This window comes from Drosophila suzukii, chromosome X (genome assembly GCF_043229965.1).
Source record: "Drosophila suzukii chromosome X, CBGP_Dsuzu_IsoJpt1.0, whole genome shotgun sequence".
NCBI lineage: Eukaryota > Metazoa > Arthropoda > Insecta > Diptera > Drosophilidae > Drosophila > Drosophila suzukii.
Genome location: NC_092084.1, coordinates 18,969,845 through 18,982,657, shown reverse-complemented (window position 1 = coordinate 18,982,657; position 12,813 = coordinate 18,969,845). Strand labels below are relative to the sequence as shown.

The window sequence follows — 12,813 nt, the reverse complement described above, 5'->3', positions numbered from 1 at the left end:
CTAGCGGAGATCGAGTCAGGCCAGAGCGGACCTTAAAGGTACCGCATCCAATACGAAAAGCAAGATAAAATTACCTTACCAAAACGTGCTAGCCCCCCATCCACCATAATCCATGGTAGTTCGGGGGGCGAGTCTACAAAAGTCTATAATAGGGCGATAAAGAGAATCGGAATAATTAGAACTATCGTACGATAAATCAATTACCAACTAACTGGCTAACGTATACCCATTAAGATCTATAGTTCCCCTAATCCCTGAAACTAGTTGTAAGTACATAAGTTGCAAGCAAATGAAAAACTAAAAGTTAGATTTATACACAAAAGGATATATACATATATATATATATATATTTGGAGAAGTAGAAAGTGGAGAGGAGCAGGGAGGTTTACTTTGGTTTTGAGATTGTTTGCCGTATCTTCACATCTCAAGCAATACATTTATATACCATAGTTATGCCGAAGCCCGGCGGTTTTTGGAGACCCTAGTTTTGGTCCACCAGAACTGGCGATTTCAAACATCAAAAGGTTCGAGGTATACATTTGGTTATGAATATCTAACAAAAAGCCACAAAAACATTAGCGACAGCAACTCATTTGATGTATTTAGTTTAACGTTTAGCCCTTAGTTTCAAAAATCACACACGAAACAAGAAAAAGCAAAATTCGAGGAACGTGAAAATGCCTTTCCTGAACTGCAGTCAACACTCAAACATACGACAAACAAACAAAAATGAGAAAACAAACAAACCAACCAAATGAAAGAAAATTGTTTGAATAAAAATCAAATTACATAAATCGAATTCGCATTTTTATTGATAGGATGACGGATCGATCATATTATCGATGGGACTTAGGAAGAACATTTTTATAAACAATGATATATAATCATTGCAAAGATTCGAATTAAATGGAAATGTCATGCTTTAAATATTTGTTTTTTAAATGATTATGAGTAGGGGCTACAAAAAATGGTCAGGTAGTCAATAAACTGCAGAAGGGATAAGACGGAACATTTTGTATACTATAGTTGGGCTGACTTTATAGACACCCTGGTTTATGAAGATGGTAAAGGTTTGATTGGGATTATAATTTTAAAATAAAAACCTTTTTTATTTTTACACTGGCTGACCGGTTTGTTTAGACAGATTTTTTAATATAGAAGTTTAGAGTTTAATTGGGATTCTGTTTTCAAAATAAGAGATTTTTTTTAATATTAAAAAACAAATGGTAGATCTTAAGCTGGTTCACTGGTTTGTCTTAGTACTTTAAAGCTGGCAGCTCCTGGTTTTCCTGGCAGGAGTGGTCCAGGAAGAAAAGCACTGATATAGCGGTGGTCAGGACGATGTAGTACAGGTGGTAGACGATGACGAGGTTGCACCACAGATCCATGAAGGGCTCTCGTTGATGGAGCACAATGGTAGCCACCAGCAGGGCCATCGACAGCAGAGACCCCATCAATATCATCTGTTATAAGGAGAAGATCATATTTACCTATGCGTTCTGATTGCATTAGTCATTCAGTCTAATACCGCATTTGAGGTGGCCCGGCTGATATCTAAGTTGCCCAAGTATTTGGCCCGGATGAGGAGTGTTGCAGCAAAGGAGTAGAGCAGCGTAAACACCACTGTCCAGCGCATGTAGAAGAGTTCCAGCCAGCTCAGATGAGGTGCATCCAGATTGTCCACGATCAGAGTCTTTTGACAGCGCAAGCCCGAGTCTTCTTCGGCCTTCAATTTAATGCTCACGTGTACAACGGCGTCCAGCTGGATGTGGATGATCTTGTTGAGCATGTGCAGGGCCACAAAGCAGGAAATCTACATAGGTGGGATATGGTAAAGGGATTGGATCTTGGCGCACATGAGCCGGGCAGCAACTCACGAAGGCGCCGAGTGACAGAAGGCTGCAACAGAGACCCACTCCCTTGCACATCTTGTTCAACAGAGCCGAAGGCAAAGACTGCCGTTCGGTGGAGATTGCCTTCTGATTCCAACTTCTCTGCCTACTCATACCCTATAATACTAATTTCCGCACTTTCAATTGTCATAATCTGATCTTTATATTTCACATAATTCAGAATAAGTTTACAAAAAACATTTTTATGGAGGATATTATCTAAAGTTAAAGGTTCATCACTCAAAGGAACGATTGGTTCTTAGTTTGGTAAATAAAGTATTTCAAATGATTCGACTTGTTAGGTGTTCAACTACCATAGTCAACCTACTATTACTGAAAGGCTGGTTATTATGTCTTGAAGTGCTTAATTAATCTCTAAATTGTTCGATTCATTAAAAAGTATTAAACCATTTTCAATATACTATGTATGATCATCAATTTCAACATAAATCTTTTAACTTTTTCATCGATATAACATAACTATGTAACATAGCTCAGTAAAAATTGTAACAAAACAGCAAATTCCAATGGTCTTAACAATTTTTAAATAACTAATTCATGTTTGATTCTTGACTTAAGTAACTTCTTTTGTGCGTAGTTACGTCAGTGTATGTACTGAATTATATAGTTACAGGGTATGCGATGTCTCGGTTACCTAGGCCCACTTCTCCCATGCAATTGGAGGCATCGCAGCTGGATTTTTGCTCGGAGCGGGCGGTAAACAGTTTTATTTTACATATGTTTTGGCGACTTAAATGCAGCTTATTCATACAATGACGATGCGTGGATTTGGTGTCGTGTGGCTGGGATGCATGTGGCTTTAAAATTAGTCAACTTGTGGAGTATTTCTTAGGGAAACTACCGAACCAAACGTGTTTGTAAAAAAGTTATAGGGAGTCCAAGAAGAATGGGTAAAAGGCTAAAGTTAAGAAGTTTACTGGCTAAACTTCACGCCAATGTTGTTGACGCGCGTCTGCATGTGCTGCAGCACGTCCTGCGAGAATTCCTCGATGGTGGTGAAGCGGCTCTTCTGGAAGCTGAAGATGTCGCCCAGAAAGGCGAGCAGCTGCTCCCGGAAGTAGTGGCAGATGTCGCGCAGGTTCTCGTTGGGTCCAAAGAAGCCCCATGCCATTAGTGGCGATATCTGCTCGGATATCACGTAAAAGTGCGACATGAACCCGTTGGGAAACTTAAGCATCCGCTTCTTTGCCTTCAGCACCGACCATACGGCTGTGGTTAAAGCCTGGAAAAACACACTTAAGTTAATGTATTATCTCGACTTGGGAAGAGTTCACTCACCGTCTCCTTAAATCCGTTGGACAGCCATCGGTTTTGCACCACTGCCGTTACGCTGGCGGGCGGTGCATCTAGGTCCTTAAACGAATCTAGGATGATAAAGTCCAGGCAGATGTCGTAGAAGGTCATCGCCTTGACATTGCGCTGCTCCAGCTCCATTTGGATGCACGGCCAGTTGTTGCTGTCGTGCAGATAGTTTACCATGTCCTCGTAGCCCACGAGAAACTCCTTGGTATCCTTATCGCCCAGACAAAGAAGATCGGTAAGGATCTGTCGGCCGGAATCGCAGATCCACTGGCCCACCGCGGGATCCTTGAACAGGAACTGAAAGGCCAGTCGAACGCAGTGGAGCTTGGCTAAATATTCCGTGTCAGTGCTGCAGTGCATCAGCTCGGCCCGAATAGTGCGGCACGGCACCGTGTACTCATCGTGGTGCTTGAGGGCAGTCTGGAATAGCGGATACTCCTCGTACGAGGTCTCGATAAAGCCGTCGAACTCCCGCAGATCCGCCACCTGGTCTAGTGCGGAGGCAAAGCTCTCCGCGGAATCAAAGTTCGGATCGGAACCTGCTCGACTTAAGACGCTGCCGGACTTACGCGACCGCCGATCGTCGTCCGTCTCACCCGCCTCCTCCTCGGCCTCGTCAATGGAATGCTCCTCGCGGAACAGCACCGAACGCTGGTCGAGGAAGAGCAGTTCGCTCTGCTCCTGCAGCGTATAGGCCATCTCCAGGAGGTTCTGGATCTCGCGGCAGAATTCCGAGTCCTCCGCCGTCGTTAACAGGGCGGGCAGTCCACCGGGCGAATAATGAGCCGCCAAAGCGTCCTCCCAAAAGTTGATCACCGTGTCCAGCGCCTCCATGCCCATCATGCCCAGCTGTTGGGCAGTCAGTTGGGTGACCACCGAGCCAGGTCCAGGACCTGCATTCTGTACGCTCATCAAGCCAACGCCAATCGAACCGGAGGCCATGGACAGGCGGTCTGAATAAGCTATCGTGGAGCCAACAGGACTGCCAGATCTCGCCGAGGCCTTGGACCCGGCTATTGAGATGAGGTCATTGGGACTGCGCATGCTGTTGCGATTTCTCCTGCCGGTGTACTTCCTGGCCCGTCGGGGCGGACGCGGTGGCTTGCGGCGCCGGAGGAAGCGGGAGAGTACGCTCATCAGGGCCACACCGGCGGTCAGCGAGAAGAGGACAACCTGGTGAGGATTCAGAGGGTAAGTAATTGTTTTGATTGCCAGTAATTTATATTCTAAAGCCTCCAATGTTACTCAATATCTGTCAACAAACTCTTTTGAAAGAATCTCTTAGTTATTAAAGCTTCAACAATACTGGCCAGCCATTCAGTTTTCCTACAACAGTCTTATGATCTTTTACAATATATGTATATAATACTTCCTGTGGTTATTCTAGACTGATGATAATGTCCTTATTTTGTATCGCCTAAGGTCTACCATTGTTTCTAGCTAACAAGACCTTCTAGACCTTATCCCTCATCTACCCTTAGTTCCTGATGCTTTTTAAGCTTTTTTCATCTTATCCTAAACCTTCTTATGATTTTTAAGAGTAGTCTAAACTTAAAACGCACCTTTGTGGTGGTGGAGACGCGGAAGGGCAGCAGGCTGCCGCTGGTCCAGGATGCCGGCATGATGCGCTGCATCCTGCGGCGAACGAAGCTCCTCTGTGGATCCTCAGAATCCTGCGGGAATGGGAATGGAAAACGGGAATCTCTGTGTGCCGATGCTGCGGATTGTGCTTGTGCTTTGAGGTTAGACCTCCGCGCCCACTCCTCGAAGGCCGCTCATCGGCTGGCGCTATCTTTTTTGATTTCTGGCGCGGCTTTGACCCTGCGCTCCATGTGCGGCCGCCCTTCGGAATGCGGAGCGAGTTCAGCGGAATCAACTGCTTCTGGTGACTCAAACGATTGATTTGTAGCCTGGCTAACACGGAGGGAAATCTCGTCTTCTCGGCTATTGGGCGGAGGCTGAATTCACGGCTGCTTATCAGTGGAAACTTTCACTTGTAGGCCTCAAAACAACAAAATTGCATCACAATGTTTCAGGGAGAGCGCGGCGGCAAAAGTTCCAGCTGATTGCGACGTTGCCACCTGGGGTAGGCCTAGTTCCCAAGGGCGTTGCCAGACCGACGGACTGCTGGTGCCGTGAACATAAAAGTTACTGTTTTTACTAAGTAATTTCAATGTTTTTAAGGGAACGGCCATTAAGACATAATTCTAGTAAAAAAAAGAAATAAATATAAACGGAGAAAACAAAAAAATTTATTGCTTTGTAATTAATATTTAAATATTTCTTCTGTTTTAAAGTTGTTACAGTGTTTGCTTGTAAACCTTTTTATTTTACTTTTAGCAAAGTACATTTATATGTAAGCTTTTTAATTTTATTTTTTGTCGCAATATTAAATCAAAATACGGGGAACAAATACATTAGAAGCTTCCTGCAATTCAACTGGTTGGTTAACTATTCAAAAACATTTTGACTTCGAACGAACCTAGAAGGATTATAAATATGGATTTGGAAACATAAAAGGAGATTTTCCCGGTTTCACAAACTTTACATTAAACTTGGCAAAGTAAATGAATCCACGTAGCTAGTGCTACGTTTATTATAATAACTTTAAGATTGGCTGTACAGGAAGCGACTTCCTAAGAAAACATGAGAACCAAAAGCTTACAACAAACTTATTCAAATAATAACTATCCGATCATTCTAATGCAAGCACAAATTACAGCTTTCTAAATAAAAAGTTCTGCAAAGAGCGTAATACTGAAGGTACAAAATCAAATGGAATTACTTGGGGCTCCTGGCAGAACTACTATTGGCAGCGCTCTCTTACCTTTGTTGAAATGATGATTAAGCCTAAGCCGTTATAGGGCTATGGCTTTATCCAATATTGAATGTATATGTATATTTGTATGTACAATGTTCAATATTTCTTTGAATTGTTTGTGTAATGATAAGTTAGTAAAATCGTTTGTATATTTCTGTCAAAAATAAAGTCTAAGTCGATGAGGACTTAAATCGATTTGTTTTTACAACATTTTAATTGTCCAATAAGACCCGATCCGATTTATATGTATACAGCCTACAATTGAAAGAAGACTCTTAGGAAAGTTTCATTCCGATAGCTAGAAATAGAGAGATGGGCAGCCAAAAGCGTAAAAAGTCTAATTCTCAAACTAATTTATTTTGAAAAATAAGAGCTCGAGACAGACAATAAAAGTATTTCGATATATACATATGTAACATACCATTTCTATAGCTTTCGCGCTATAGATTTTCATAAATGAAAGTAATTTTTCCAGGCTCTCCCAGACTGCTTAGACAGTACGTGTACTACAGTACTACAGTCCAAGAAAAACGCATCTCTGATAGCTGTTGAAAACGACCCGTTGAAACTGCTTTACACCGGCTGGCGGTCCCCCCTCACCGCGCAGTCACCGTTCACTTCTGCCGTGACTTCCAGTTACTGGTTTAGCAATTGCGCATCTCTAACAGAGTTGCAAATGGTAATCGATAAATGATTGATTGGCTGCAATGTCGAAATGGCGGGAAAGGGGAATTGCACATAGTTTAAACAAAATTGAAACGAAATCAATTATGACTTTAATTAAGTTTTGTTGTAATTAGTGTGTTGTTGCTGCTGCGGTTAACGAAGCAATCCAAATCCGATAAACATGGCGGCAATGACGTCACACACACCACGAAGCTGGGACAACAACAAAAAGCACTTCGAACCGGCAAGAACTGCTAAAGGCGAAATATTTTGGCATTATTATTAAAAATTCAGTATTTTGGCATTGGCACAGGCCAAAATACACGCAATTAACATTCAAACGCACGCCGTGGGAGGGAGCGAGATAGCGAGCACTTACTCATATGAGAGAATTCTGTGAGTATATTGTACATATTTATATTTCGGCGGTGCGATTCAATGTGGATGTGATTGTTATATTTTGTTATTAGTTCAGCGCGACGCCACCACTCGTCATCAGCCGTCACCCGTAAACGATGTCCGAAGATGCCAAGAGTGAGTGCATAATGCTGGCCGAGCAGATTCTAGAACCCCGGAATTAATATGTAGATTGGTAAATCATCTCATATGTATCATACATTTCGCAGGTCCAGGACCACGCACACGGAACATCATCGAGAACCAGCTGTTCCGCCGACAGCGCAGTCTGAAATTGGAGGCACTGCAGCGCCAGCGGACCTTGGATTCTGGCGATGGGGCTGAGGGATCGGGCCCAGATCCGGAACCCTTCGACAAGGTCAGTCGCATTGTATTTTAAATCCGGGGCCGTCTAAAAGTCTCAACCGAATCACAAAAACCTTCTGATCTGAACAGACCCACATCGTCATCATATTCACGGAGAAGGCCAAGCTGAGACACTGCCAGGATGTGGAGAAGATCATCCAGGAGTTTGGCATCCAAACCACGCTGGAGATCGTGGGGTAAGCAGGGCTTACATATGTGGTTGTGAAGAATATTATAAAACTTAACATTGTTTAAAATCTTGGTAGATAGATATCAACATTTTTAAACTTGAAAAAGATTTTATATAACTTGTAAGAACTAAAAATTCAAATTTAAATCGACTAGAGTATTATAATCAACGTTATATGATTCAAATTTCTAAGAAAAGAATTAATCTTTAAAATTCTACAACCTATTTTAAAATTGTTTATATAACCCACTCAAACAATGAAAAAATATCATATTTAAATCAATATTTGATTAACTAAAGTCAATATTTGATATCGACATAAAATGCTTCTGATGGTGTAACTAACTTAGTTCCATTCCAATAATAAAGTACAATTACATAAAAATTTGGGACAAATCCATCTTAACAATCCAATTATTTAAAAATAATTTATATATCATACAAAAATCAATCAAATAATCCTTGTGTCAATATTTAATATCGAAATAATACGGTTTTAAGTAATCCAGAAAAGAAAATGCAGTCGATTTTCTCAACTCATAAAACTAAACAAAAGAATCTGTATATAATCAAAAATTCTTTGTTTATAGATTAACTAATGTAAACACCATTTATGTAATTCAACAAAGAGTTAAAATGTTTTTCTTAATGATCCAACAAATCCTTAGAGCTTTGTTTAAACATAATTACTATATCAAACAACATGTTTCTGGCGAGCACTTCAAATCTAGGATAAATCAGTAAATCATTTCAAATTAGCAAAGAAACCAGTCTTAATGAGATCAAAAGAACATTGTTTATAAACATACAATGTATACACAATTTCTAAAATGGAATTTTTCAAATTGGACTGAAATTTAAAACTATTAACTTATCACCATTTAACTATTGACTTACCGAACAGGAAAAATTAAATCGAATTCGCTTTTTGAAAAGAACAGAAATGTCATATCTACTTTGATTGATTTTTTCCAAACAAGTTAAAAATGTAAATGCTGTTGAAACGTTTTATTGATGTACCCCAAATATAGAAGTACCTGATATTTTTTTTTTCAGAAAAACCGAAAAGTACCTATACCTGTCCGCCAGCGTGGATACCTTGCTGCGTTTAGCCGATGCCGCCGAGCTGGAGAAGATGACCACCACGAACAGCATGCAGAAGTTTAACCACGGCTGCATCTCGGACTTCCTTCTGCCCGGAATGGGCAAGGAGCAGATCCTTCGTTACTGCGAGATACCTGTACTCATCAAGGACGTGATCCAGGATGGCATTAAGTCATATGTACAAAAGGGCTACATTGAGGATATGTTTCCCCTGCACGATATCGTGAGTTTTAATTTTGTTTGTGATAGTTTGTAAGTTTTTTAAGTTAAGACACATAATAATTTACATTATCAACATTTCCTTTTAGCTTTACCTGGAACGCTTTAACTGGGACCTGAAACGCACCACGCTGCCCATCGAGGATATCCGAAACTACTTCGGTTCCAGCATAGGTCTTTATTTCGGCTTCATCGAGTTCTACACAAAGGCTCTAATCTTCCCCTCTGTTTTTGGCATACTTCAATGCGTGTTCGACCTGAATATCTCGCTGGTTTGCAGCTTCTATGTGGTATGGACCACGGTGAGTTCGTTTGTTCAGGAACAAAGTAAACTTTTGCACATTCAAAATAAATTGCTTTTAAAATGTATAAATCTTAAATGTGACAAAGTCTAAATATAGCACCATTTAAGTGCCTTTGGGTTGGAAACTTTTAAGTGCGATAACAAAAATAGCTAGTGTGTATTTTAAACTTGCAGTTTTAAGAATTTCACAATTTTGTTGTTTTATACCAACATAAAGTATCTTTAGATCTTTCGACACAACATAAATAAAAAGGTTACTTAGTACCTATAATATTTAATGTATTTCAATAAATATGTATTTTGCCCAAGAGATTAACCCAAGCCTAGCCTTTCGTATTAATTTAGAAAGTTTATTATCCATCTAATGATTAAATATGTAAATATTTGCAGATTTTCCTTGAGCTGTGGAAGCGCAGGTGCGCCGGCTACTCGTACCGATGGGGCACCATCGAGATGAGCAGCCTGGACAAACCGCGCTCCGCCTACACCGGCAAAATGAAACCGGATCCCATTACCGGAAAGATGACACTCCACTACCCGATGCGCTACACGTACCTGCAGATGTACTGCATCTCGTATCCGGTGGTCCTCGGCTGTGTGGTGGCCGCCGGCTGGTTTGCCCTCTACCAGTTCCAGATCGAGGCCGAGGTGCTGGCGGACTTCGGACCGGAGTCTTGGCTGCTGTACGTGCCGGTCATTGTGCAGTCGGTGCTCATTGCGATCTTCTCGTGGGCCTACGAGAAGCTGGCCACATTCCTTACCAATCTGGAGAACCACCGAACGCGGTCGCAGTACGATCGTCATCGGGTCAACAAACTGATGCTCTTCGAGATCGTCAATAACTTCTTTTCGCAGTTTTACATTGCCTTTGTGCTGCAGGATTTGCGCCAGCTGAAGTACCAGTTGATGATGCAGCTGTTGGTCTTCCAGGTGCTGTGCATCGCCCAGGAGATTGGGATACCGCTGCTGGCGGTGCTGCGCCAGAAGTACGTCGAGTTCCGGCATCGCGAGGTCGCCGAGGAGAAGCTGCGATCGATTAGCGATCTGCCGCGCTACGAGCAATCCTTCTATGAGTCTGGGCTAGATGAATACCATTCCACGTACGAGGACTACCTGCAGGTGTGCATCCAGTTTGGGTTCGTCGTTCTATTTGCCGCCGTCGCCCCATTTGCCGCCATTGGAGCTCTGCTGAACAACGTCTTTGCCGTGCACATTGACATGTGGAAGCTGTGCAACATCTTCAAGCGACCGTTTGCGAGACGGGCCAAGAATATCGGCGCCTGGCAGCTGGCCTTTGAACTGCTCTCGGTCATGTCGCTGCTCAGCAACTGCGGACTGCTATTCCTCCAGCCCAATGTCAAGTGAGTGGTGACCTTTTCAAACTTTGGCTTAACTAACGTTACCCTCCCCTTTACCTTAGGGACTTCTTCTCACACTGGCTGCCTTCGGTGCCGGATCTTTCGTTCGTGATCTTCGAGCACCTACTGCTGGGCCTGAAGTTCCTCATCCACAAGGTTATTCACGAGCGGCCGCGTTGGGTTCGTATCGGGCTGCTAAAGGCGGATTACGAAACCAGCCAGGCTCTCAAGCAACTCAAGTGGGTTTCAACACTCTCAACTGGAAAGAAAAGCACCTCTAAACCTCATGGTATTTACAGGAAATTCAAGGCGGAGGTCAACAAGATGGCGTAACTGGCCTAATCTCCGGATCTCCCACTCCTTTTGGTGCTAATCAAACCAGTCCATTTTAAAGGTTATTATTTATAAACATACGACTAAGCGCTTTTACTGTGAATGTTTGAGACCATCGGAAGCAAGGTGCCTTAAACCTAAAACTCATATAAATATGTCCACAAATTACTTAAAATACTGATTTTGTCTGGCTGGGATTAGCGTGCCCCTCGAAAGTGCCGGAATGCCAAGTAGGCATCCAGGGCATGCAAAATGCCCGCCGCATAGCCCATGTACTGAATGTGAAGGATAAATGGATTATTGGTTGAGGTTTGGATTATATTCTAACATTTTTAGCACTCACATAGCAGGCCATCATGGCAGGATATGCCCAGAATCCGGGTCGCACCACGAACTGTGGATGCAGCCACACCACGCAAGCGAAAGCCATGTAACTGGCTGAGCTGAAGTACATGCAACTAGCGAGGACGTTAAACAATGTTTCCTGGAATTATAGGAAAAATAAGGTCAGCGAAGGATTGGAGGAAATAATTAAAAATAATTCCTTGAATTGGAAAATCTTAATAAGTAAGATGTCCCTTATTTGGTACATTTGTACGAATGTACAATGATTTTCTTCAGTTGAAAATTTAAAATTAAATTGAAAAATATTTTAAAGATGGTACGTATACACAAAGAAATATTATGGGTAAAATAGAGCAATACGGGTAGGTACTTAACTGTAAAAAAAGGTTAGCAACTATTAAAAATAGTTCGTATGTTATTGTGAAGTAAGAAAAGTGCGTATTTTATAGTAAAACGACCATAAAATGGTAAGTTGTGTGTATTTTGTTGTTAAAAGTGTAACTATTTCGTTGTTCAAATTAACATTTCGGTGGGTTGGGACCATTTAACTATTATATTGGTAAATTTTACCCAAAAGTTTGTTGTGTATAAGAAGGAAAAATTAATGCACTGATGCCATTTTCTTGTATTATTTTAAGAGATTATGTTTGATGATTGCCTGCAGTATATGTACAATGTTAATATTTCTTAGAGCTACTCACAAACAGGGACTGCCGAATGAGGCTGTAGGATTTGTCGGAGAACGCGTAGCATAGCAGCAGGATGCCGGTGGTGGTAAAGCAGTGACCCGTGGTGGCCAGGAAACTGGTCAGCGCCTGGCCAATGGAGTCGCTGTACGGAATGCCATACTTGATGAGCAGACCCTCGCATAGCATGGCCAGACCCAGTTCCATCAGCTTCAGGAGACCGATCCGCGACATAACGAATCCGAAGTTGATGCAGGTGCACACGCGACAACAGCAGATCCGGATGCCCAACGGCTGGCCCATTCCACGAGCTCCAATCGATCGCATGGTTTGTTTGCAACTGATCCCGGGATACTAAGATACTGAGCCGCTTTGTTGTCTGTGGATATTGGATGTGGCAGGGATTGTCGTAGTTCCAGTGGTTCTATAAATAACTCTTAAGACATCTGGGCCCCAAGCGGCGCATTTCCTTGCATTTCGAGTGGTCTTCGCACCAAATACTCCCCTAGCTTAAGTTAATTTTAGAACAGCCATAGGCAATTCAAACAGTGTGTTAAGGTATGTCTATGTTGAATGTTACTTCCTTTAATTACCAGCGTTTCAAACATTGTATTGAACCCAGGCAGTTTATTCTTCGTATGCATCAACCAAATTTTTTACAGACAAAAAATATCTGTTTTTTCTATAAACAATTTATCTCCATCCACCATCATAGTTTACTTTTTGATTTTATAAAAATGTATTTAAAAATAAATTTTTTGTAAGGTTTAACATTCTTCTATAAATGTTTTTTGCGATTTTTAAGGTTTT

The 12,813-nt window shown here is 41.9% G+C and overlaps 4 protein-coding genes across 5 annotated transcripts; 1 reads left to right on the top strand and 3 right to left on the bottom strand.

Annotated features, from left to right (window-relative positions):
• Positions 1 to 917: 917 nt before the first annotated feature.
• LOC108005250 (uncharacterized) lies at positions 918 to 2,006 on the bottom strand. Its single transcript, XM_017068443.4, has 3 exons — positions 1,878 to 2,006; positions 1,529 to 1,813; positions 918 to 1,463 (listed from the first exon to the last, which is right to left on the bottom strand). The coding sequence occupies exons 1-3, from the start codon at positions 2,004 to 2,006 to the stop codon at positions 1,257 to 1,259; spliced, it is 621 nt and encodes a 206-aa protein (XP_016923932.3). The 3' UTR covers positions 918 to 1,256.
• Positions 2,007 to 2,030: 24 nt separating this feature from the next.
• Miga (mitoguardin) lies at positions 2,031 to 5,296 on the bottom strand. The gene is made up of 3 exons (XM_017068779.4): positions 4,778 to 5,296; positions 3,192 to 4,388; positions 2,031 to 3,135 (listed from the first exon to the last, which is right to left on the bottom strand). The coding sequence occupies exons 1-3, from the start codon at positions 4,847 to 4,849 to the stop codon at positions 2,827 to 2,829; spliced, it is 1,578 nt and encodes a 525-aa protein (XP_016924268.2). The 5' UTR covers positions 4,850 to 5,296; the 3' UTR covers positions 2,031 to 2,826.
• Positions 5,297 to 6,742: 1,446 nt separating this feature from the next.
• Axs (Abnormal X segregation) lies at positions 6,743 to 11,147 on the top strand. 2 transcript variants are annotated; one of them, XM_017068787.4, is made up of 9 exons: positions 6,744 to 7,098; positions 7,173 to 7,236; positions 7,329 to 7,477; positions 7,555 to 7,661; positions 8,711 to 8,981; positions 9,067 to 9,279; positions 9,672 to 10,642; positions 10,702 to 10,878; positions 10,939 to 11,147. In XM_017068787.4, exons 2-9 carry the CDS (start codon positions 7,218 to 7,220, stop codon positions 10,970 to 10,972), a joined length of 1,941 nt encoding a protein of 646 aa, XP_016924276.2. In that variant the 5' UTR covers positions 6,744 to 7,098; positions 7,173 to 7,217; the 3' UTR covers positions 10,973 to 11,147. The 2 variants fall into 2 exon arrangements, with proteins under 2 accessions (XP_065723803.2, XP_016924276.2); XM_065867731.2 differs by lacking the exon at positions 7,173 to 7,236 and having other exon boundaries at positions 6,743 to 7,098.
• On the bottom strand, positions 11,109 to 12,696 carry sing (MARVEL domain-containing protein sing). Its single transcript, XM_017068789.4, has 3 exons — positions 12,019 to 12,696; positions 11,316 to 11,456; positions 11,109 to 11,247 (listed from the first exon to the last, which is right to left on the bottom strand). Exons 1-3 carry the CDS (start codon positions 12,328 to 12,330, stop codon positions 11,170 to 11,172), a joined length of 531 nt encoding a protein of 176 aa, XP_016924278.2. The 5' UTR covers positions 12,331 to 12,696; the 3' UTR covers positions 11,109 to 11,169.
• Positions 12,697 to 12,813: the final 117 nt, after the last annotated feature.